Source organism: Calidris pugnax, unplaced genomic scaffold (assembly GCF_001431845.1).
Source record: "Calidris pugnax isolate Ruff unplaced genomic scaffold, ASM143184v1 scaffold25, whole genome shotgun sequence".
NCBI classification, from domain to species: Eukaryota; Metazoa; Chordata; class Aves; order Charadriiformes; family Scolopacidae; genus Calidris; species Calidris pugnax.
Genome location: NW_015090805.1, coordinates 12,779,772 through 12,804,092, shown reverse-complemented (window position 1 = coordinate 12,804,092; position 24,321 = coordinate 12,779,772). Strand labels below are relative to the sequence as shown.

At 35.1% G+C, this 24,321-nt stretch overlaps 1 protein-coding gene across 2 annotated transcripts in view; it reads left to right on the top strand.

Moving 5' to 3' along the window:
- Window positions 1-24,321, top strand: part of NCAM2 (neural cell adhesion molecule 2) — a 302,812-nt gene that overhangs the window by 97,294 nt on the left and 181,197 nt on the right. Inside the window, exon 1 of one of the 2 annotated variants that reach the window (XM_014938237.1) lies at window positions 9,221-9,264. The exons of the other annotated variant lie outside the window; for it this stretch is intronic. Within the exon in view, the coding sequence (XP_014793723.1) occupies window positions 9,261-9,264 (4 nt within the window). The 5' untranslated portion in view covers window positions 9,221-9,260. Of the gene's footprint in view, window positions 1-9,220; window positions 9,265-24,321 lie in introns of those variants that run through there. 2 annotated transcript variants of the gene reach the window in all.

Below are 24,321 nucleotides of genomic sequence, written 5' to 3'. Positions count from 1 at the left end.
GAACCTTTTAGCTGAATGGCTTTTTGATTTATTTCCTGAAGTACAAGTAGAATTATAGGATAAAGTCTGAAAAAGCTTTCTTCCGTTAGAACTGTTGCGAACCCTTTCTTCTCAGTCACTTGTTTTCTGATCAGATTCTATTAGAAACAAAAACAATTTTCACCTCCATGCCTGAACCACTTAGGGGGTTGTTTGGTTTGGGTTTTTTTAAGTCTGTGTGTATGTTTTGCTGGGTTTTTTTTGTTTTTGTTTGTGTTGGTTTTTTTTTTTTTAATACTGAAGTCTTTAGAGTAGCCATACATACCTTGTCTTTCAAACTCTATCTTGGAATGCTGCAGTTCCCTGTAAATTAAACCAGTGGATTTTAGTGGAAGAAGAGTTGGTAGTTGTGGGTTAGAGTCTTTATTTCACCTGGAATAGAGAAATGAAGATAGATTTTCCTGGTGTGCATGAGGCAATGGTTAGTACTGGGAGCTACCTACAAAATTAGAGAAGCAGTTAGTCATGAAAATCAGGGCTATTTATGTTGGTTTCTAGAGACACTTCTCTACAGAAGGAAGCATTAGAGGCTTTCTTTGTATCCGTCCCTTCCCCATCTCCAGAACCTAAGGATATATGCTAGGTGAGGAGTGTTAGAAGAGAGAGGACATGTGTGAGTTTAAAAACAGTCTAAAGAGGAGCTGTACCATACAGAAAAGACAAAAGATGACATATAATGGGAAGTTGGGATGACACACACATCCGCATTCTTAATAAAATCTATGATTTCTGCAAACCCCTGCAAGAGCCAGTACATTCCTGCAGAAAATGAATTCTGCCTAATTATCTAAGAAGTCTTAAGTTGGCTCTGAACCAAAACCAAAGCCTGTTAGGAGGAAAGTGTAATGAAGTAAGAGCTCAGGATAAATTACTTACAAACTGGTTTTGGACATTGTGTGTTATGGATACTTAAGCTCTATTCCTTGCTCTGCCACGAAGTTCTTTTGAGCTCTTGGACAAGATAATTTTCTTCTTTGTGCCTTAGTTTACCAAGTAAAATTGGAGATTCTCCATTTTACCTTTTTAAAATCTTGTTCTATTTTTAGCATTCACTGCATTCACTGTACAGCTGCCTGTGCAGCTTCTATATATAAGAAGTTCAGAGAGGAGGGGGTCACTCACTATTAAGCGGATGCAAATAATAATATAATACCATTTGAAAATGTTAATAGCTTGATGTTATAAACCTGTGATTCTCTTTTGTTAAATTTTATGACGATAGAATAATGAGAATAGAAAAAGTCAATGGGGCAGAGAGTAGTATAACATTAGGTATGTTTCAGAAAGCATTATCTACTTAAATATTGTTGGTATAGTGAAATTTAAATTTATGACAGTTTGATGGGAATTAGAAGGTTAATTGGATTTTTTATTAGCTTTGTTAAATGGGAGGCAGTTGTAAAGAACTAAGTAGGCAGTGTTCAGTTTCTCAGAGTCTACCCAAACCCCAGTTCTCCAAAGCTAACCCTAAACTTGACCGCATCCTTGATGTCTAAAAGCAATGTATGTTTTGGAGCAAAGAATGACGAACACTTTTACCTAGTCTTTCCCATTTATACTCAGAAGCAATCTGATTGCCTGTTCTGTTTCTTTTGTGATTTGGAGACTGAAAATAAATGCCTAATCTCTGCCTAGCTTCTGTTGAAAGTTTAACACAGAAATGACATTAATTCATTCAGAGTACATTGGATTCAATGCAAGACTCACCAGTTTCATTTCAGAACTCCAAGTGATTGGGGGGTGGGGAGAAGACCTATTTCGAAATGAATTGATAATGTGAGTACTTGTTCAATCTGAATAGATTTCATTTTGTTTCCTGTTTCTGGGTTACTGACTTGAGCCCCGACAGCTGGGTACATACTGGCATCGGGATGTTTCAGACAGTTCAAGCATGGCAATGTTGAACCCTAGAGTGAAATAGGTGGCCAAATGGAGTTCAAAGAGAAGGAGTCTGCCTTTTTTTCCAGTGGTGGTTGTGCGTTCCATTTCATTCTTACTAAGTGAAAAAAAAAAAGCTTATATGGTCCTTTGAACAAGACCAGGGACAGTTGTCTTATTTTGGTGTCTGCTGCTCTGTCTGAAGTAAAAGAAGTATTTTCACAGAGTCATTTATGTTGAAAAAGACACTTAAGATCATTGAGTCCAACCATTAACCCAACACTACCAAGTCCACCGTTAAACTATGTCCCAAGGCACCGCTATCGTTACACGTTACATTAAAGTATCATTCAGACTAAAAGTTTCGGAACACAGGCAAGACCTTAAAGGGGTTCATATGGAAATGCGTGGTGTAGGACAGTTGAGTTGCTTCATCTGTGAAATTTGAATTTAATTTTATGGGAAGTTGCATGTCTGTCTACAGTCTCATATATTAATCAGATGCAGATATTAGAGAACAATATTTTAACAGTAGGCCTAGAAGAATTATCTGTTTATCGTGTACTATGGTAATAAAATGAGACCTGTATTTTTAAGACACTATTCTGTTAATGCCATTAATAAAACTGTTGCTGTCTACCAAAGAAATAAATACTTTTTCACCTAGTTGGTCCTGATTAGGTCTCATTTGGAGTACCATATTTATTCAGTATAAAATTGAAGCTTATTTATTCAGTATAAATTGAAGCTTAAATGACATTTCAGAAAATGAAGCCTATGAAGAAGCCTACAAGTACAGAACTGTATACAGCCATCATAAAAAAAACCAAAAAAACGATAGTATAGAGAAAGGGAAATATTTATAAATTGGGCAAGATCCAACAGTTGTCTCATAGCAGAAGCAGAGAAGGTAGACGTTTGTGGAGAGAAAGAGAGAAAATAATGTCAGAGAAATGTATTAAAATGTTTAGTCTCTAGAACAAATCAAGCATATTCTGCAGCTGCATTTGCTAGAGGAAGACAATCCATTGAGGTAACCACATCAAAGACTGATAAATAGAGGCTTTTTTTTTTTTTAAATTAATCTTTCATTATTGAGTTTATTAACAGTACGATTGTTCATGTAATGCTGCAACATAAACCTTGATGGATATTTTGTAGTATCCTATCAAATATGTATTATCCCATTCTAAATGGTTCATTGAAGTAAAAATAAGAATTTATATGTTTCTTAAGGTACCGTTATTCTATGAACTATACCAATTGTGAATGTCACTTTAAGGATAGTTAAAAGGTTCGTGTTTACTGGTGCAGTGTCGTGACTTTAAGTGCCTGTAAGGGAGGACTGCAAATTTTTGGATATGTCTTTTGCAGTCACTCATTTGTGCCTTAGTGATTTTTGAAATATTGTTAGATATGCAAAAATATTGACCTTATCTAGTGTCAGGGATAATTTATTGGCGAGTTAGTACCATGCTTTTCAAGTTTCCTGAAATAACAATACATTTGGGGAGTGGCATCGTTGCTATGCAATAAACCACCTTCAGTTTGGCAACCTGTTAATCTATTTAAGCGCACATAGAAAAGCATGTGAATCACTACCTTTCAGGTCAAATGTGCCTTTGAATGCTCCATTTTCATTCGTGTTATGATACAAAATAACCCGATTAGGAGACTTTTTTTTTTTATTATTTTGAGACATAATGGATAGGGTGATAAGCGTTATTTAACATAAGAAATAATTAATCCTCCCCTCTTGGTTGTTGTTTTTGCAAGCTAAGGAGGAGTGATTTATGTTAGAAGACTAGAGATTAAGTAAATAGAACCTCAAGAGACACTTCTGAGAATCATGTGCAAGTTCTTTGAGAGTTCTGTAGAGTACGCTGTGCAAGGCCTAAATTGCTACAGGAACCATGGTTTTGGGGGTTCTTTTGTAAAGTTCTTGTTCCCCCTACCACTATTAAAATTCTGTGGCCTTTTCTCAGAGGCCAGTCTTGGGTCTTTTGTTTGAATAGCTGCAATGTGCTTCATAGTTGAAATTACTATTGTCATGGTAGATTAGTTGTTTACACTTTCCTAATTAAAATCATTTGGTCACCAGGATTAGCTGTCCCCTTAGTGCACTGTGGGGTATAAAAAGATCTGGGCAAGTATATAGAGAAGCAAGTGCTTTAATGATGACAGATGTAGGGAAAAAACTCTTAAACCTGTATAAATCGAGAAATTGCAAATCTTTTGTACATTTTAACATAGATTAAAACAAATTTCTGTATCTCACAGGTGTTTATATAGGTTTGCCTGGCCAGAATGTTGATGAAATCAAAATGCAATTTATGCATAGGTATCTCTGAGCTTCTACAGCAGTACTTTTTCCTATAATGCTTTTCTACATTAAATTCTTTCAAGATCAAGATATTTCAGACAGAAGATATTTAGGGAAATAAATGGCTATGAAAGAAATATATAGTTTAAGTGAAATTATGCGTAAAGTTGAAAAGGTATTTCTGTTTATATCTAAAAAAAACAGTAGAGCCTGCATCAGGAAGTGCAAGCAAAAGGGTAAAGAAATCTTCTGAGCTGTTGTGGTGTAACCCCAGCCAGCAAGTTGGACCATGCAGCTGCTTGCTCATCACCTCACCCTTCCCTGCAGTAGGGTAGGAAGAAGAGGGAGAAAAGAAACAAAAAACTCCCTTGTGGGTTGAGATAAAGACAATTCAATAGGACAGTAACAGAAGAGGAAAAAATAATAATAATTACAAGAAAAATCTGTCTTTTCATGACTGCAGCACAAAATTGCTTTAAGAAGCCTTGCTGGAGGGGTGTGTATATGAATATATGTATCTGTTTAATTGCTAGATAAGGTAACAAACTTTTAAAAAGTGCAAACAGCATTGTACACGCTCTTCTTGCACATTCTTTTTTTCCTACTTGACTATTCTTGACTTTTCTGCTCTTTTTTTCTATGATTAGGGTGAGGATAGAGCAGTAGTAGACAAAAATCTTCTGTAAGGTAGATTCACAGATAGACTTCTGCAAGCAGTTCTGCTATGCGGCTAGTGCGCCTCTATGAACAAGAAGAATTCATGAAGAATATGTTCTTGAAGCAATACCTGTGACATCTTTAGTTATGTATAACCTAAAGAAAAGAGTCATAGACTGATAGTTTGTTTTTGGATGAGCTAGTGATGTATTAAACTACTATTACCTATAAAATTACTTTGAGAAAGGTAATTCTATGATGTTTTAAAGGTTAGATTGTTTCAATTTGAAAATAAAGCTAGACATCTTGAAATTTTGTACAAAATGAAATAGATTTATGAATGTGAGACCATGAATTCAGGATCCAAGGCTATGGAGAAGTCCTTAACTTGAAATGCATTTCTCCTTTGAATTATTAGTGATTACGTTTTTCTACCTTTGAGGTTATTGTAGAGTTATATGATGAAATGGAAAGATTATTTTAGAAATTAATCTAATGTGACCCATCATCAGAAACGTTATTAACAAATTGCTTTGGAATGTTTTTAAATCCTTGGTTCTGGACTATACCATATAATTCTGTATAGACCAAGAACTAAAGCCTCAGTAATTGAAAACATGAGAGTTGGAACTAAACTCATTGAAAACAGCATAAATTCCAGTGGAAATATTATTGTGCCCTGTGATTTCTGTTGCCTTCACTGTCATTTTTCATGTAATATGCAGCTTCTGTTTTAAAACTTCTACAATAGTTAATGGTTATATTTTTCATTTTTTAAAATGTAAATATTCTAAACATGTTACAAACCTATGGAAATGTCTTAATGGCTTGGTAACTTAAGCTGGAGTTTATTTTATGGAATATTTGGTACAGAAAAGTTATTAGTCTTGTGTAAAGTGTATGTCACTGCTTGACATATTTTTGACTTCTTACATATAAATTAGGACAAATCAAGATTTTAAAGATCAAGAGACATTAAAGTAGAAGAAATTTCCTTAAGTAAAAAAATAAGTACACAGAGTACAGAGATGACTATGAATAATAATTTTAATTTTTGTTTTCTCTTCTTTTTTTCTCTTTTTTTTAAATTTAATTTATATGAACTGGCTTTGTTCGTCTTTCATTGAATTGGAATATGGTTGATAATGTCCTGACTGTTACTGCAAATAGGTAAGTTAAAATTATTTTTCTCTGCTATAATGTAGATATTTAATTGCATTTGAAGAATTAGTAATTTTCCATTTCAATATGATTACTCTGCTCTCTAAAGAGTGCATATTTGTTTACTGATTAGAAGTTCAATATGGGTTCATGTATTTTCCTTGCACAGCAGACAGAATAGGATAATCACATTATTTCTCTTCCTTAGATATGCTGGTTTGGATTGAAAAATGTTACCCTCATTTTTATTGTCATACAAAATTTCTGCTTGGTTTCAGTTCTTATATTATTATTATTATTGTTGTTGGGATCCTATACTTCGTTTTCTCTCGTAATCCATTACATTGCTATCATATTTTTTCCTCGACCTCTTCCTGCACAGCCAAAAAGAAAGAAAAAGAAAAGAAAAATATTTCAGTGGTAAATTCTAAATTCTACTGCAGGAATTCTTTTCCTTGCAAACAAGTTAATATGTGATACCACCATAATGTGCTGATTTGTCTTTAGATAATAACTTAGAATTCATATACAAAATATCCCAGAACTACTTTTTTAAGAATCGATTTAATAAATTCCTCTCCTTTAGTGGTCAAATTTATTTTCAGAGCAGCTTTCTGTTGTTCCTATTTTTAAGTAAGAGGAAACATAGACTTGGACTGCTTTTGGGTTTTGGCACCAATGCATTCACAATATAATTCATAAATACATATTCTCTAGAAACTGAATGCTCTTTTAAAAGAAATGCAAAAGCTTATAAATGACTGTTGTTCACTGCTGCAACCTCAAACAAAGAGTTCATTTTTCTTTCCTTATTGTCACAGTTTATCTGTTGATCAACACACTTACGTTGAGTGATTGATTGAAAAAAGGTTTCCAATAAATGAGATGAACTCAACTACTAAACAATTCATCAGAATTCCTGTAATACTAAATAACTTCAAATAACTTCTGATTGGACATTTTTTTCCACTTTACTGCAATGTGAAATCATGCCAAATGCGTATTTAACCTTAGATTATTACTTCCTCTTTTCTTTCTTTTATTTTTTTTCCTTAATGACTGAATTACTTCTTGGCAAAATAGATTATGTTGGAGTTTATAATATAGTAGCTGTCTGTCAAATCACCGTGTTTATTTCTGAATAGCTGTGTTTGAGGAGTTCTGATGACAAAAAGAAGCATTAGCATGCTGCCCACAGCTGTGGCTCGGTATTCAAGGTCCAATTTTTCTGCAGCTTGAAACAATGCCTTTAATTAGCAATTTATTAAAGCCTGCCACGTACAGTCAAAACAACAACAAAAAAGGTAATAAACAAAGTGTTCAGACTGTGAGGATAGAAAATTTATCAATCAAGTCTAAATCCAAGGAAAGTATGATATGAAAACTCTTTCTCTCTCAACTGCTTTTTCTTATGATAGGTATTTCTATCTGAAGTACTTTATTTATTTTTTTTTAATACAGGGTACAAGGTATTTAAACAAATCTCATCACATATTGTTGGATCAATTCCCTTGGTTTTAGACATCTGTATCTCAACTCCTCTTATCAGCAATGAAAGGAAGTATTTTGAGGAACTCGATTTATTTTCTTAAAGTACATGCCTTCCCTAGAATAGAAGGGATTTGTACTGATGAACAAGGACAAGGAATTAAATTCTCACTCTTGGTGCCAAATAAAGTTGCTCCTTTAGTGTTATATTTAGAAATCACAGATAATCTACATTATGTGCCTTGAATTTTGTACCGGTAACTCATACTCTCAACCTCTTCCCTGATCTAACTATACTAAGGAGTTTCTGTCTGAGATCCTAGACACCTGAGTTTCTGTGGCCCTTACCTGTATATGTTGCTTTGCCAGACGTGCACTATAGAATGCTATTTTCTAGCCATCTGTTTTAAAGTTAGTTCTTCAAGTTCTTCTGTTACTCAGAATATAACAATTTTAAACGTGTCTGTACTAGTTCAACATAAGAATTTGATTTTAGTTTATTGCTTGTCCTACTTCTTTCCAAAAGATGCAAAATGATGGATTGTATTTGAAACTAAATAGTGGCTATCTGTGACATTTCTAATGGCCCTTCTGTGGAATGAAGAATTTAACTTTAGGAGACAGTACATGTGAGCAAAGTGATTACCCTTTCAATGACAATACTGTTATGTCATAGCCTGTGGCCATTAGCTAATTGTGGTGAACATGATGAAGGCGGTTGTGCTAAGATTTACCAAATATATCTTAGTCAAGTTGGACTGTTGGAACAGGTCCAGTGGAGGGCCACAAAGATGATCAGAGGGCTGGAGCACCTCTCCTGTGAAGACAGACTGAGAGAGTTGGGGTTGCTCAGCCTGGAGAAGAGAAGCTCTGGGAAGACCTTATAACAGCCTTCCAGTACCTGAAAGGGGGTCTGCAGGAGAGTAAGGGAGAGATTCTTTATCAGGGAATGGAGTGATAGGACAAGGGGGAATAGTTTTAAACTGAAAGAGCGGCAATTGAGATTAGAAATTGAAAGGTGTCAATTCTTTAGTGTGAGGGTGGTGAGATACTGGAACAGGTTGCTCAGAGAAGTTGAGGATACCCCATCCCTGGTTTGGCCAAGAATTGCCTATGTGTAAGAAATCATTACTGATACCTGTTACTGCTAGTCATAAGTGCTGTCTCTGTATGAATGTCCTCCCTCTAATGAGTCTGAATGTTGCGGTCTGAAAACTCCAAAGCCCCGGCTGGATGGGGCTTTGAGCAATCTGCTCTAGTGGTAGGTGTCCCTACCCATGGCAGGGGCATTGGAACTTGATGATCTTTAAGGTCCCTTCCAACTCTAACCATTCTGTGATTCTATTGGGGAGGAATAGTTGTTCCAATTAAAATAATTTAAAATAAAAAATACAATCTATTCAAATTATAGACTCCCACCTATAATTTCTATTTGGAAAAGAATTATAAACTGAAGTGTTTTGTTTTGTTTAATATATATTTAGGTACACTTTAGTCTGAGATTTTTAGTGGACTTGCTGAAATAAATATTTTCTGTCTCGGAACCCCTCTTGCCCTCTATTTCTACAGTCCTGAAATCTAAAATATTCCTAGGATCTGTGTTGCTGCATTTTGAAGTGTTCTGTTTTCAATCAAGAGGTTCTCTGGAGCACTTGTGAAACCCGGTGAGGCAGACAAAAGTGACGTGTCGCTTCTGTTTGGCCAAGAATTGCCTATGTGTAAGAAATCATTACTGATACCTGTTACTGCTAGTCATAAGTGCTGTCTCTGTATGAATGTCCTCCCTCTAATGAGTCTGAATGTTGCGGTCTGAAAACTCCAAGCTCAACCTTCATTCCTTCTTATGTGCTGTGACTTTTGACATGTGCATATTTGAGATATTTATAAGATGCAAGAGAGGTAAAAATATGGGCAACCTTTACTATTTCTTTATTTCATTTCAGCATGATTCATTAGTCTACAATTTAGTAGGATTTATGTTTACTTAGTTCTTCTGAATATACCAAGTGAGCTTTTATGAAACTGGTTTTAAGAATTTGCACTTGAAATCTTTTGGCTTTCTTCCTAAATGCAAAGGACTGTGAAATAACCTAGCGCAGTGACAACTGCTTAAGATTTATTCAGTCTTGCTTTTAAAACAAAGTAACAAATATGTCTTCTAAGTGGGTTTTGTTTTTTTATGATTAAAAAAAAATATTTTTTTTAAAAAGAAAAATCCAGTGTTCATTTTACATAGTTGCAATGATTTAAGTTCTTGAACTCACCGAGGCATTTTCAGCAATAAGAAAGAAAAGTAAATTGTTCACATTTTAGGCCTGGAGGCCATAGAGGTAGTGAGATGGCAGTTTTGCAAAATATAAATTTATTTATACACACAGAACTGAAACAGGCTTAGACCCTGTTCTGGTGTATCTATTTTTAATACGTGATAATCCCTTTAGTAACCCAGTGTTTCTTATGTCATACACAGTATAATATAAGTGTAACAGAAATGCCTGAGGCTTTCTGCTTCCAGAAATTTAATTTCGCATCAAGCCCAAAAAGATTCATCCATCATTGTGACATTAAATTCAGATCACTTTTTTTTTAAAGCTGGAGCCTTGCTGTCTCCTGTCATTGTAATCTCTTAGGTTGCCTGATACTTGCATAATAGTTGTGAAACTTGGATAGAGGTTGAGGGAGGGAGGGAACAGGGTTCAGCAGAGTAAATGTGACTGAACAGCTCAGTGGCTGACAGCTTAGGAATAAATTGTTCATCTTTATCTCCTATCTCTTCTCCTATTGAAGATACTGAGTCAATAATAGCAATACAAGGGTTTATAGTGGCATATTTATTTACACTTATGTATGTGCATGGAAATATATATGCATTAATATACAGTGCCTATATTCCCTATTCCCAGAATTAACTTTATTCAATATATAGCTTTCAAAGAGGAGAAAAAACATAAAGTCTGCTAGGAACAGGATATTTTGGACCTCCCAGCAGAAAAATAAATGAAGGAGGATAGCTTTTCTGTCCATCCTGGGATCTCTACTCAGAGAAAAATGATTTATCTTTGGGAGCCAGCTACAAAAAAAAGTTAATAAAGAAACAGCGAAGAAAAAGAAACTTTAATCTGTAATCTGTTTGCCACTTATGTCTACTATAAGTTCCCAAAAATTAAATGTAGATAAGAATATACTCCTTTAGTTTTTCCATATATTTCTGTTCTCCCTCTCTTAAAATAAAGTGTATATTAAGCTTTTCCAAAAGCCCATGCATGTCGCTCTTGTTGCTCTTCTTTCCCAGCCATGCTTTAAGGGCATATTTGTCAGGGTACAGCACAGGTGAGGGTGACCAGGGCTAGCAATGGCCATGGGACCATCAGAGCATTGGAGTGCCCTACCTCCCTGGCCAGTCAGGTGAGCTGAGTTGAGCCAGGCCAGAGACGGTGGCTGAGAGCAGCCAGAGCTTGGTCATCCACAGGTGCTGCTGTAGGCCTGGACCCAGGAGGGTCAGGATAGAAGGGGTCCAGGGTGGTTCTTGGCTCACCGGGGCCCAGGACAAGCCCAGAGTCTGCAGTGCCCCCAAGGAGGTCTCTTCCTACCTGTAACTGTTCCCACCTGGCCCCAGAGGCTGACTGTCGGGCTGTATCTGTTGCTGCAGGACTGACTGCCTTCCTACGGTATAAAACGTAGCTCTAATTCTCATTTGACTGCTGTGTCAAGTCCTTTGTAACCTACCACAGAAGCTACTATCATGCGGTTAATACAGATGGCCGTGTTCCTTGATGAAATCAAGTTGCTCAGACTTGAAAGCTCACAAGATAAAAGGGAAGCTGGAACCACCATGATCTGTCTTCTGCCCATCTTCTGTCTGTTGTTAAAGATCTTTTATGTTCCTTTCCCCTCCCCAAAAGGAGACAATCTCATTTATTCTTGGCATTGTTAATCTGATATTTGGGACCATGGCTTGCTCTTGTTCTGCCAGGCATCTTGTTTATTGTGTAGGACTATCCCGGTTCCATCAGACATCTTCTGCTCATTTAATGGAATTATTCTGGTGGTACAAGACAACCTTCCCACATTTTCTGCAGGTTAGTTAATTTTATAAAACATCTTTTTTACTTTCCCTACATCCTTAGTTCTTATCTTGCAAATTTTACGACTTGTATGGGTTTTGTGTACCCAGTTTGGAGGAGTGTCTCAGCCTATGTAGATTTAAGTCATCAAATTAAGAAGGCCACAGAGATTGCTGCTCATGTAGGATCACTGCAGAAAAAAATAAATTAATGAGTAAACTCTGTACATTTATTTTCAAGCTGGAAAATGTGAGCAATAATAATCATGCAGCTTAACTTATTCATTAGGATGTTTACTTTGGTCATACAAATAAAGTAAAGAGACGTTTATTACACAAGATAAGACCATAATTATGGATCATTTACCTATAAAGATAGCAGGCAATGAATACAGTCGTAGGATTAAACATTGCTCCAGGTATGACTCTTCCTTCTTTAGATTAACTGGTATGATTCAAAACAGAGAGCAGGTTAGCATTATAGTGTTAACACTTCACTTGAAGCCAATGGTGCTTTTTTTATCTCAGAATACAAATATTTTACTACTTCTTTTAGTTCTTTATGTGTCTGAGCTGACACATTCTAAATGGTGAATTTTAAATAAAGGCAGCTCTGATTTTCTCCCCCTTAGGAAAATTAATATTTAGAATGTGCCTTCCAACTGCTGTACACTGTACTCTTCTTTTGTATTCACTCCATGCATTCTTCCATATAAACTTCACTTTTTCAGCATTCCATCTAATTCTAATAATTTAATAATAACAATAATTTGATCTAATTATTGATAATTATAAAATTAGGAAATATAATTATTTGATAATAATTTGATTAGATTAATTTTCAGTTAAGGTGAGTCCATGTTGAAGGTCTATGCTAAGAGACAGCACTGCCTGTGGTAAGAAAAAATGTTTTTCAAGAATTCCTACTGCCTGAAAACCAGTATCAGAATTGCTTGAAACACTACCAAGTATTTCTCGTGAAACGTATTTGTAGCCTTTAAGATGATAATGTAACAAAGTCCCATAATAAATTCAAATGGAATGCATTTTCTTCTTAGCATATTTAATTCTGTTAATTTTAAACCCATTTCTTCTATCTAGGCTACATTTATAATAGCCAAACCTCTTGTCATGTAGAATGAGGATTAGGAATTAAACACTTGTGAACGAGTCCATGGGACTCTCAAAGAGAATAAAAATCTTTGAAAGCCAATGACAGTGGGCTTTTTCTAGTTACATTCAACTTCATAAAGTGTGATGGCTTATATTTAAACTGCGCTCTAGTTGGTCTGGGGTTCTTGAGTACTGTGTTAATATAATGGAAACTATGCAAAATATAATTCTATAGGTGCGTTTTAGGTTTAGTCCTTTGGTAAAACCTTTTCCTCCTAGCTAGACACATAACTCTGGTTTTCAGGCACTGCAGGTTGTGTTTGTGCATGCGTGTGCAAATCTGAATGAATCTATTTAAGTGCGGGCCAAAATAGGCTAAATTATGCAGGATTATTCAACTTTTTGGTGTGATGTAATGTTTTGGCCCTTATTTCAGATTGTTGTAAAGAGAGATCATGTCCATCTGCTGAAAGACATGAAACTGTAGGAGATTGAATTCAACAGAAGAATTAATGTAATGGAAATTAAATTGGCAGATGCGTAAAAGCAATCCATTGGCATATAGTGTGTTTTATTTACACTGTGCATATGTTTAAATTTAGAAGAATTGAGCAGACGCCTTGAAATATCCTTCAAACAGCACTAAAGACAAGAGCAAATATTTGCACATATGATCAAATTATGCAGCTATCAAATACAATTTTCTGTAATTAGTGGGTAAGCAGAAGTTGTTGACTTTGTAATTACATGACAATTCTAAAGGAAATTCTCCTTTAATTTGTCTTAGTAAATACCTCCAATGCAGTCAGAATTGAAATACAACACAGTTGTACTCGTTGGCCGTAAGGATAGCTAAGCTACAGGAAGAAAGATACGGCGAGGCAGAATATTCTGCCTTTGAGATGTTCATATATCACAGAAAGTTTTATTTTATAATTATCTGGAATCTTGTCCTACCAGAACTGAAGCAGTGACTCAATGACTGTCTCTGAGATATTCAGCTCTAAGGGGAAAAGCTATTAAAGAAAGAAGGGTATTAATTGCAATGTGGAACTCAGGAGGAATGTAGATACTTGTTGAAGTCTGGAGGGAAATGGGTGATGTGTAAGGTAGGAAAATATGTTGACCAGAAAAAGAATTGAGAATAACAGGAAATGAAAAGTACTTGCTTTACAAGCTGTGGCATTTTGAAACAAAACAAACAAGAGAAAAGAAAATGAAAAAAGGATATAACAAAGTCAGTGAAAAAAAAAAATCCCAGCAAACTCTAAAATATGGAACAAGCCTACAAGGAATAGATACAGTGGCTGGGTAACTGAATTTTTGGTAGTTTTTCTACAGTAAATAGAGGAAAAAAAGGTAGAAATAATCAAAACTGCAAGCTGTATGTAAAAATACCTCAATCTTAAATATTTCAGAAAAGCGAGCTAGGGGTCACTGGTCAATTACAATGGAATAATTTATCAGCAGAAACTATGGAAAAAATCTTTTGGAGCAAGGCCAGTGAGGGGCCTCAAAGATGCTCAGAGAGCTGGAGCACCTCTCCTATGAAGACACGCTGAAAGAGTTGGGGCTGTTCAGCCTGGAGAAGAGAAAGCTGCAGGGAGACCTCATAGCAGCCTTTGAGTACTTAAAGGGGGCCTACAGGAGAGATGGAGAGGGACTCTTTATCAGGGAGTGTAGTGATAGGATTAGGGGTAATGCATAAAGAGGGGAGATACAGATTAGATACTAGGAAGCTGTTTTGTTACAGTGAGACACTGGAGGTTGCCCAGAAAAGTTGTGGAGGCCCCTTCCCTGGAGGTGTTCAAGGCCAGGCTGGATGGGCCTTTGAGAAACCTGGTCTAGTGGGAGGTGTCCCTGCCCATGACAGGGGGGGTTGGAACTAGATGGTCTTTAGGGTTCCTTCCAATTCTAACCATTCTGTTATTCATTACAAAAGAAACTGAGCAAAATACTAGGAAATATACCGAGCCATATGCAGTGCTGGATATGTGGATATCCTTCCATATTTTTTCCTATGAACTGGAAGACTCTTCTGTCAAGAGACAAATAGAGGACACAACCATTTTGCCAGTTGTCCAACTGGCAAATGAATTGTCCAGCCCTGAAGAAGTTAAATTAGAAGAACTAGTGTATAATTTCTTGTGCGTAGCATAGCCGAAGTGTACTGGCCTAAAGTGTTCTGTATTCATTTGATTAATTTTTGCAAAAATAAGTTGCATAATTTATGCTAGTTTTTGAAAGTGCAGTTAATATTGCTTTCCATTTATCAGTGATATATCGTCTTGAGACATTCTTGCATTATACATGGCCATACCTCTGAGATATTGGTAGATATATTACATTATATAGTTTTAGCCAGAAACAGTGTCTCCATTTGCTAGGAGAGACAAAATGAAATTTTGAAAGAATATGTAATTTGTATATCAAGAATATATTGAGTGTAGTTGTATGATACAATCCTACAGGTATATCTTCAAGACTTTTAGAAATTCTTTTCTATTGAATGGGTGTCCTCCACTGAGTATGTCACAGGAGAATTGTATTATTTGACATTAACTAATCTGAAGATTTCCAAGAAAGGTGAGCAAGAGGAATGTATGAATTAATACAAAGAGACGTGAAAATTGATACAATTGCATGTGTGACTTTGTCATCTTCCATACAAAGAGTGGAAAAGAACCCATGTATGTGTGCGTAACTGAACGCTCTTTTTGCTCCCATGAATGTGGGAGAGTAATACAATTGAATAGAAAATTACTTTTTACCCTATGATTTGACTAGCATCAATTTTATTTTGTGTTATTAATTTAAATGCCCAAGTCCAATTGTTTAAAGTAGTGCAGTGGAGTCATTGTATGAGTATGGCCCAAGCACATTGTCTCAGAAACAATTTGTTGTTAATTTCATTAATGCTGTATTGTGTAGGAAAGGTAAGGATTAGAGCTCTTTCATGTCCTATTGTTCTCCTTAAAACTGGTAAGACAGGTGCAATTGATAAGCAATATTATAAGAAAGTTTTGGAAGAAATTTGGTACAGGTAAATCCCAGAAGTATGGTCAGAAATATAGACTGAAGTATATGATGAGGGAGGTCTTTAGAGGTGATTTGAATTGTTCACTTGGTAGCATTTGAAGCCACACATGTATGTAAGAAAATGAAACACTGAGAAAGTGAGGAGGATAGGGAAGGAAGATGGATGGATGGAAAGAAAAAACAAAGGTTTGTGAGCCTGAGCTCATGAAGGTGAAAAAGCAGGAAAGGAACACACCTGTGCAACTATACAAATCACTTAAAAAAACCCAAACAAACAAAACAAACAAAAAAATCCCTACCAAAGGACTAGTTGGCATAGTGAAAACATTCACAGTAGGAGAGGATCCAAGCAAGAGAGAATTTTGTGGGTCTGGGCAAAAAGCAGAGTTAGAAGGATGCCAGTGTTGGAAAAAAGCAGAGACCTGTAATTACAGAAGTCGGTATGATACAGCCTTTCTCTTCCCAGTACTATGATTGGGGAAGGAACTGAGGATTAAGCCAGAACCATGGTAAGCTTTACTCAGAGTAGACATAGAAGTGGGAGTAATAGACATCTCTTGAGAAGATCTCAACTGTGGCATTGTACATTATTTCTTCAATATAGAATCAAAGAATTCTCTTAAGAACACATGTGTTTTGGCATCCAAAGGTTAGATTATGAGATCAGGATATATTTTAAGCAATAGTTACAACTTCAGTAATTGAAATATCTGTCTAATTTTATGTACTACTAAAATAGAGGTAGGGTCTTTTGGAAAACATTATTTTACTGTTCAGTAACTGTCTTCCCACTGTCCACAACATCCATGTTGTTATGCCTGTATGACTACTCCTAGAACTGTTAATTTAAAATCATTCAGTAAGTCATGCTGGCATTTTTTAGCATGATTCTTGAGATATTCTCAGTCTGTCTTAAAATGTATTTATTCTGTGATCATTAAGGTTGTTAACGGTATCTTTATGTGGTGCCCAGTGTCATTATGTTCATTTTTATACTGATGTTATGAGGGGAACTGTATTATTAATTTGTAACCTGGCTTAGTTTCACTTGCAAAAGATAAATAAAACTGAAGTTTTTAATGCTGGTCAGAATTCCAGAATAATAATACATTTTGTATATATTGGTCCCTGGTAATCTAGTTGAAACTGTAATTAAACTGTATTTTATTTTAATAAGAAGACTGGTGGGGCAGCAACCGCCCCAAAGATTTCTTAAATAGCAGGAAGTTTGAGAAACAATCAATTCTCATACCTTCTCAACTCAGTAGCCTTTCTCCCTGCTACTCCATATACAGCTTTTGGCAACAGAAGAGGCAGTAAGATTTCTTCCTCTTCTCAACTCAGCCATGCTATTAATGTGAGTTCTTGAGGTAGCGAATGTACTAGAGCTATTGAAGATGGAACCCAAATATCAAAGCTGTTCTCTTTGTTGCAGGATGCTGGATATATGGTGGGGTGACAGTTTTTTTGAAGTTACGAGAACATTTTAAACCCCAAACTTGTTACTACATGTGAAGAAAAGCATTCCTTTTTTTTTCTTCTTATGTCTTGTGTTGTATCTCTTTGATCATAGTGCCTCCTGTTACTGTCAATGGTAACAGCTGTAATAGCATCCTAAAAATAGGACAAATTTATGAACATGTAGATGTAGGAAATCCAATTTCTGTCCACTGGCTGTGCCAAAAATATGTGGAATATTACAAAAATCGCCAGCTGCAAGTGACCATATAGCAAAATGTTTCACCCTATATACCTAGACATAGCCTCAGTGATACTGCACTACTTGAAATATCCAATAGCCTTGCTATTCTGTCAGCATTATGTGTTTCACACTTTTCAATTCCTACCAGCAAAATGTCAGTGTCACTGCAGTTTTCATTCCAAATCATTGCTCTGAGTTGTCACATCTACAGTTTTCTACAAAATTTCCACTATTATTCACGTATGATTTTTTTTCTGCTAATAAATTCATCCTCACAGTGAAAATCTTTTTAAGTTCTTAAACTGACATCTGCCATACCTGAGTGGTTTTGTTTTCTGTAAGTCTAAATGCATTGAAACATTTCTTCACTGTTGTTTTTTTTTGTTTTGTTTTTCCCTTTGCATCAGGAAGATCAAAGCAGTGGCTCAAATTGGAGAATAATTAAAATTGGAATTATTTAATGAATTATTTTAAAAAAGAAAAAAGAATACCTGATATTAATACATTAATTATGCAAACACTTATCACGAGATAAGCTCTTTCCTCACCACAAACTGATATTTGCAGTGACACAGGCTTCCTTACAGCTATTCATGACCAACTTAAGTGACAAGACCAGAAAAATATACTGGCATATACTATTTATCAAGGATAGTAAGTTAATTAATTAATTGCTTTCCTACAGAGATCATCTTGGTATTTTGTAATGGCTAAAGTAAGGCTGAGCTGAAACTGTGGGGAAAAATAACATATTCAGAATAAGGGGAAAAGATTTTTAACTACAGCACCTACTTCACAACCTGTGTACATTGGAGCTTTGCTACAAGTGTCAGCTTTCCAAGGATGTGCTATGACTGATTGGCAATCATTGCAATGATGATTGATAAGTGACTCTTTTCATTTTCTATTTTGAGGAGACTGATTGAGAAGCTGCATTTTGAAATACAGACTGTCCTTCAAACAAGAACTTTCCTTACTGCTGTAAGCAGGGTAGGATTTGTGGCATGCAGCTCCATATATATTTCCAACAATTGTTCTTGCTTTTAGGGGAGCTAACGTCAACATCAAGTAAACTTTTTGTCTTTCTGATAAACAAATTTACTTAAAACATTTCTGCAAATGCCATGGGGTTTGTTCTTTTTTGTCTTTACATGGCTATCATCCCCAGCAGTGAATGAAAATTTTGTTTGGGAGATCATTGGTTATGATTACATTATATAGGGGGTTTTATTTTTAATTGCAATTCTGACACTACAGCTATATATGAGAACTGCTAACAGATGTTACATGGCACTAATAGTATATAGTGGTAGTACATACAAAAGTAATAAAGTAGTAGGGAATCCATATCCAAGACAATAATATGAAAGGGATAGTAGGGCCTATGAGATTATTTTATGTTTGTGTCAACAATTATGCAACCACTTAAAAGCATTGTTATTGTTTCTAAACTGTAAGGTTAATCCCGCCCATCTTTCCCCATTTCCCAAAGCCCATACTCACAAGTTGCCAGGAAATACAAAGTAACTGTGTTTCAACGAGTTTGCCTCAGGTGGAAAGAGAAAAGCTTTAACATTTACTTTGTGAGCCTGTGTGTATATACATATGTAGATGAACTAAGATTACAATTGAATTTTCTGAGTTGAGAACGTACCGTTCAAAGATACAAAGGCAGAATGTATGGAAAAAAAAAAAGGGGGGCGGGGGGGGGGATATTATCCAATTTTATAGTGGAAATAGTATTAATTAGCGACCAGATAGCATAGCCAAGAATCAGACGGGTAAAGTTCTAGTTCATTCTTTTAGGTAGAAAGTGGATAAAATAATGCATGCTTATTTCAGTAAAGCTTTAAGAACTCTTCTGCTGAGGAGCATAGCACAAGTGAAGTATAGCAATTGTGTCAAGATGTTTTCAAGACAAATCAACTTGAAAATTTAGTGTAATTGTCTTTCAGAGTATTAGAACATAGTCCTCCTCCCTCTCCTTCACTTCATCCCCACCTAATTTCCTCATCCATTTTCAGAATGTAGTTTGAACTTTCATTCAGTTGATGCTATATCATCTTTATTTTTATTATGAGTAGTATGCAATAAAATAAATTATAGAAGGTGCAATAATTTTAAGATAAGCTGAAATGCAGGAATTTTATTGAAAAGATAATTATATTGATTTATGGTGTCTTACTGTGAAGACTGGTTATTGTAAAAGAGTTGCAGAAAAGTTTAAAATTATTTACTTTATGACAGATGTTAATGAAGGAAAATATAAAGTGTATTAAGCTCTCCTTTCTTTAATACCTTCAATAGTAAATGGACAGTGTAGGAAAAAACAGGTAGAAGAAATTAGACTGTGTTTCTGTTTAGACTGTTGATTTCAATACTATTTAACATTCACTGTCTAATGATGGAAGTCAAGAAGCCTGTTTTCAGTAATTTTCTGTAAAAAAGAGGAATTATACTCAGGCTGAAAGTAGTCAATGTGTGTATAAACAAAACAATTTGTAGAAACAAATGTTGGCTAAATTGGGTTTTGAGTTCAAGGATTTTAACTGGTTGAAAGGAAACGGTTTGGATAGAATGTAGAAATCCATAATTCTTATATTATAAACAGATTGCAGATCGTTATGAATTTTTAAAATCTGGTATGTCTTTCAACCAGTAGGTGTCCCTCTAGTGTATTAATTTAAATATCTTACAGTCTGAGATAAACAACATACAAGATGCTGGCACCAAAGCCCTGAAAATGCTTGTCTGTGTATTTGTGTGGTTTAGGATTTTTTAAAAAATGAAAGCCTACTGGATAACATGCACAGTGAGTTCATGTGCCATGACAAGCTCCAAAAGAATTTGTTTTGAAATTATTGCATGGAAAGACTACTTTCTGGAAAATTCTCTAGCTTAACTGGGGTTTTAAAGCATCGTAAAATGGAGCATTTTTAGTGCTAAATTTGATCTGCAAAATCATGACACCAAGCAAAAAATACTTGTTACAGTAACTTCTTATTTTAATCTCGGTAAAAATACATCATTTCCAAAAATGGTATATTTCACAGGGAAGAGGAGAAGTTCTGAAGTTCTTTTGTTGAGGATAATGAATGTGTAAAACTGACTACAAAATGCATGAGGATAAAACTTCTTAGATTTGTCTACCACTTACCTGAATGGGTCAGGTCAAAATTCTTGGCCTTATTATTCACAAAAAAGGACAGTGAACTCGGGGTGTGAATATGCTCAAAACCAGGCAAAACTGATTAGGAATGTCTCTGAATTTTTAACTGTGCAATGGTTGCTGTTAAAGAGCTGTGGGAGAATTGGAGTCTATTCAGAGGAATGGCCACGCTTAGGAAAAGCAAGGCCCATTTTCTCTCTGGCAATAAACAGCAATGAGTCTTTTGTGAAAAAGTTTATAACTATAAATAAGCACTGATATTAACTGAGTTTCTGACAAGACATTCTTTATGTCTCCAAATGCCATGTGTTTCTTGTCAATGAATGACTTTCTGTCCTACATATATAATCAATAATCTTACATTTTCATTTATTTTTTCTATATTTTGCTAGCTGTAATTATACACTCATACTATGCAATTTGGTGACCTTGCAGTTCCACAATAAGCGTTATCATTAACATCTATCGGTTTTGTTCTCTTCCTAGAAACATATAATGAAATTTTTTTGTTGTTGTTTTTAATTATTTCTTATGCATATGCACGCCAACACACAATACGCATGTACTCTGGCATATCTATTTTTAGGAGAATTGAGGCCAGAGACATATACCTAGAGCTGAAAACTAAGAAAATGAGGTTTCTGGAGGCTCTTGTTTTCTGGTTTTGATCCAAGATCATGAAGTCTGTTTACTGTACAGTCTCATAGTAATCTTACTATCAAAGCTTTCATTGCCCAGAGGAGCAAAGCTACTAACTACAGACTTCACCCTGGAGCTTGAAGTCTATCTTTTAGTCTGTAGACACCTTGAGGACTGTTTTAAAGTGAGAGAAGTTTTACATGCGAGTAATAACTGAAGAACATTTTTTAAATTGACAAAACTAGGGGAGTAATATAATGCCAGCTTCCCGTATGTTTGGGGCTTTAATGTGTTTGGCTTTTTTCTTTTCTAGTAAAAGCACTGTATTGAATTAATTACCTGTCCTGGTGAGTGGGCCAATCACTATCTGAAGCTGGATGAAAAAGATGAAACCGTTTGTGTTCAGCATCTGTGGCAGTGGGAACTTTTGAGAATTTCTATTAGAGTTTAGAATTATGGACTATTGTATGTACTCTGTTATTACCTGTGAAGAGGCAATACTTTGGCATAAAGTTTTGTAGACCTTAACTATACACTAAAAAAAGCCAGAATTTCAGTGTAAGATTTATTTTGTAGAAAGAACAGTAAGCAGTAATGCAAGCCATGGGTTATAATCCATGGATATGTGAGAGAGTATTTATTGCAGATTGATTATCAAACTTTATACTGTTGGGTTTTTTTAATTTAATCTAATCTAAGTGGCAGATGACCAAATAGTTGAAAACATAACGTGGATGGAATTTCACAGTTCAAAAGAACAGGAGTCCTTTTGTCTTAAAAAAAAAAAAAAAAAATTTTTTTTTTTTTTTTTTTTGTTAAAAAAAAAAAAAAAAAAAAAAAAAAAAAAAAAAAGCCCAAACAACCCACTTTTGTTGGTTTGTTGGCCAGAAAAGTAGTCATCAAAAAAACAAGGGAATGATACCTCATATGTTACATCCCTGTCTTTGTTACAATCAGTGGCCTCCTTTTTGGGAAGGTGATCTGACTGGACCAGTGTGTGGGTTCAATTCCATTGAGTTCCAGTTGAAGCTATTCTAGGTTATTTCAAGATACAATACTAAAAATTAGCTACAGAGAGTTTCCAGTAACGTGTTTTTTTTCCTCCTGCTCTTCTTCGTATTCTTAGCACATTTTACTGTTGTTTGCTCTTGTTTGCTTTGGCAGTGAAAATTAAAAATCAGTTTATACTTAACTGGTAGTTCTACATGGAATGGTCTCAACAATAATAAAGCCTCAACACTTCTAACCCCTCAGCATTTAAACTGAGAAAAGTAAATGGGCAGTGTATCTCTTTGAGGCTTTAAAATCATGCAGATTTCTTAGTCTGGACAGGATGTTTATGATTGTGCATGTCATTGTCAGAGATTATACAAGCCAGTAAAAAAAACCCAGCAAACCACACACACAACCTAGATCTCCAGGAGAATATTGTTATAAAGATTAAAAATAGATGAGTTTGATATTAGTTTCCATTTAAAATGAAAAGTGAAGGACGTGGAAGGAAGCTGGCTAGGATGAAAATCAATATGGGAACAGATGTAGTATCAGCTACATAAAAAAGGATCTAGAAGCTTGGAATGTGAGTAATTCTGATATATATGTACAAATGTGGTTTACAGTAAGAAGATAAGAAATTTAAAATCCTTTTTAGAAAATATTTGCATAACAGATCTGCTGTATAACTCCAATGATCCAATTCCACACCTTCCCTTGCAAAGGAAACAAATCTAAAAAAATGTTTAAAACCCATAATGTTTAGTAAGTGTTAAAAAATACATAGAAAAAGTAAAATGTTTTATAATAAGTGTCTGTGGCTTTAAATAATTCATGAATGTCTTATAAGAGAAAATGGAACAGAATTGAGATCTGTTGTGCCTAGTTATCTGTGTGGAAGATCACGAGAAATCTTCTAATTCTCGGAGTTCAGGTAGAAGGAGCTTGTCATTTAGGGCAAATGATCCAAGGACTCGTTTATGTGACTTGTGTATGACTTTGAGAGAAAATCCCATTCTGTTGACTTAGGCAACTAAGTTTTGAATGTTCCTAACTTTGAAACCTGAATAATTTCTGGACTTCTGTAGTTATTTATGCATGCCTGTTGAAAGTTTTGAGGCAGGATTGAACCAATGGCAGTAAACAGCTTTGCCACATACATATTTTCATAGTAGAAGACAAAGTCTTCAATTTTTTTTAATGAAAATAAGAGGTTCCACACAGAGTTGGAACAAGTAGTAGACACATGTATCATAGCCACACAAGTTGCTATTCTTTCTAACTTTTCAGGGAGTGATAAAAAATATGAGAATTTGTTCAGTTGAAGGAACTTCAACTTTGAAAAAAAAAAAAATATAAAAATTGTTCCTTGTTATTCCTTTGTCTGAAATCTGGTTTATCCTTTTGGAATAGCAATGAAATGTTTACTTTCTTATTTGTCAATGGTGTTATATGATGAAAAATGTATGTCATTAGAATGTCATCATGTCATTGTATTATTAGAATAATACCTGATCATTATGTATCACCAAATCATAGTAGAATTGAGTTAAAGCACACTGTAGCCTATTCCAAGAGAATCAAGTCTAGGTATAGTCACTGTCTTGTGTAAATGCTTCCTTAGCTAGCATTTCTCTTCTTCTTTCTTCTTTGTATAAAATTTTTTTTTTTTCTTTCAAACCGGCCTAGACTGGCCTGTTATTCATTGACATTTGTCAGGAAAAAAGGAGAAACGTTAGGGATTGCTGCTCTTGGAAACTACAGCTGAAATTCAGTACAACAGTAGGCAATTAAGGAATTGCATTGAACAGTTTTCTTAAAGTCCTGTTAACCTTCATTTTGCGGATTGCAGCGCTTTTTGTTAGCTCTCACATTGCATGAATTTAGTAATAAAGCTTTGATTGATTGTAATGATACAGGGGATGGTACCAAACTTGGGAAAGAGTAAATGTAACTGAAAACTTGCATGCTTTTAAATGATTTTTTGATTCCCTTCAGCTACATCTGAAGGCTTTTTTGATATTAGTTCTTTTGTCTTTTTGTCACATCCCTTCGAG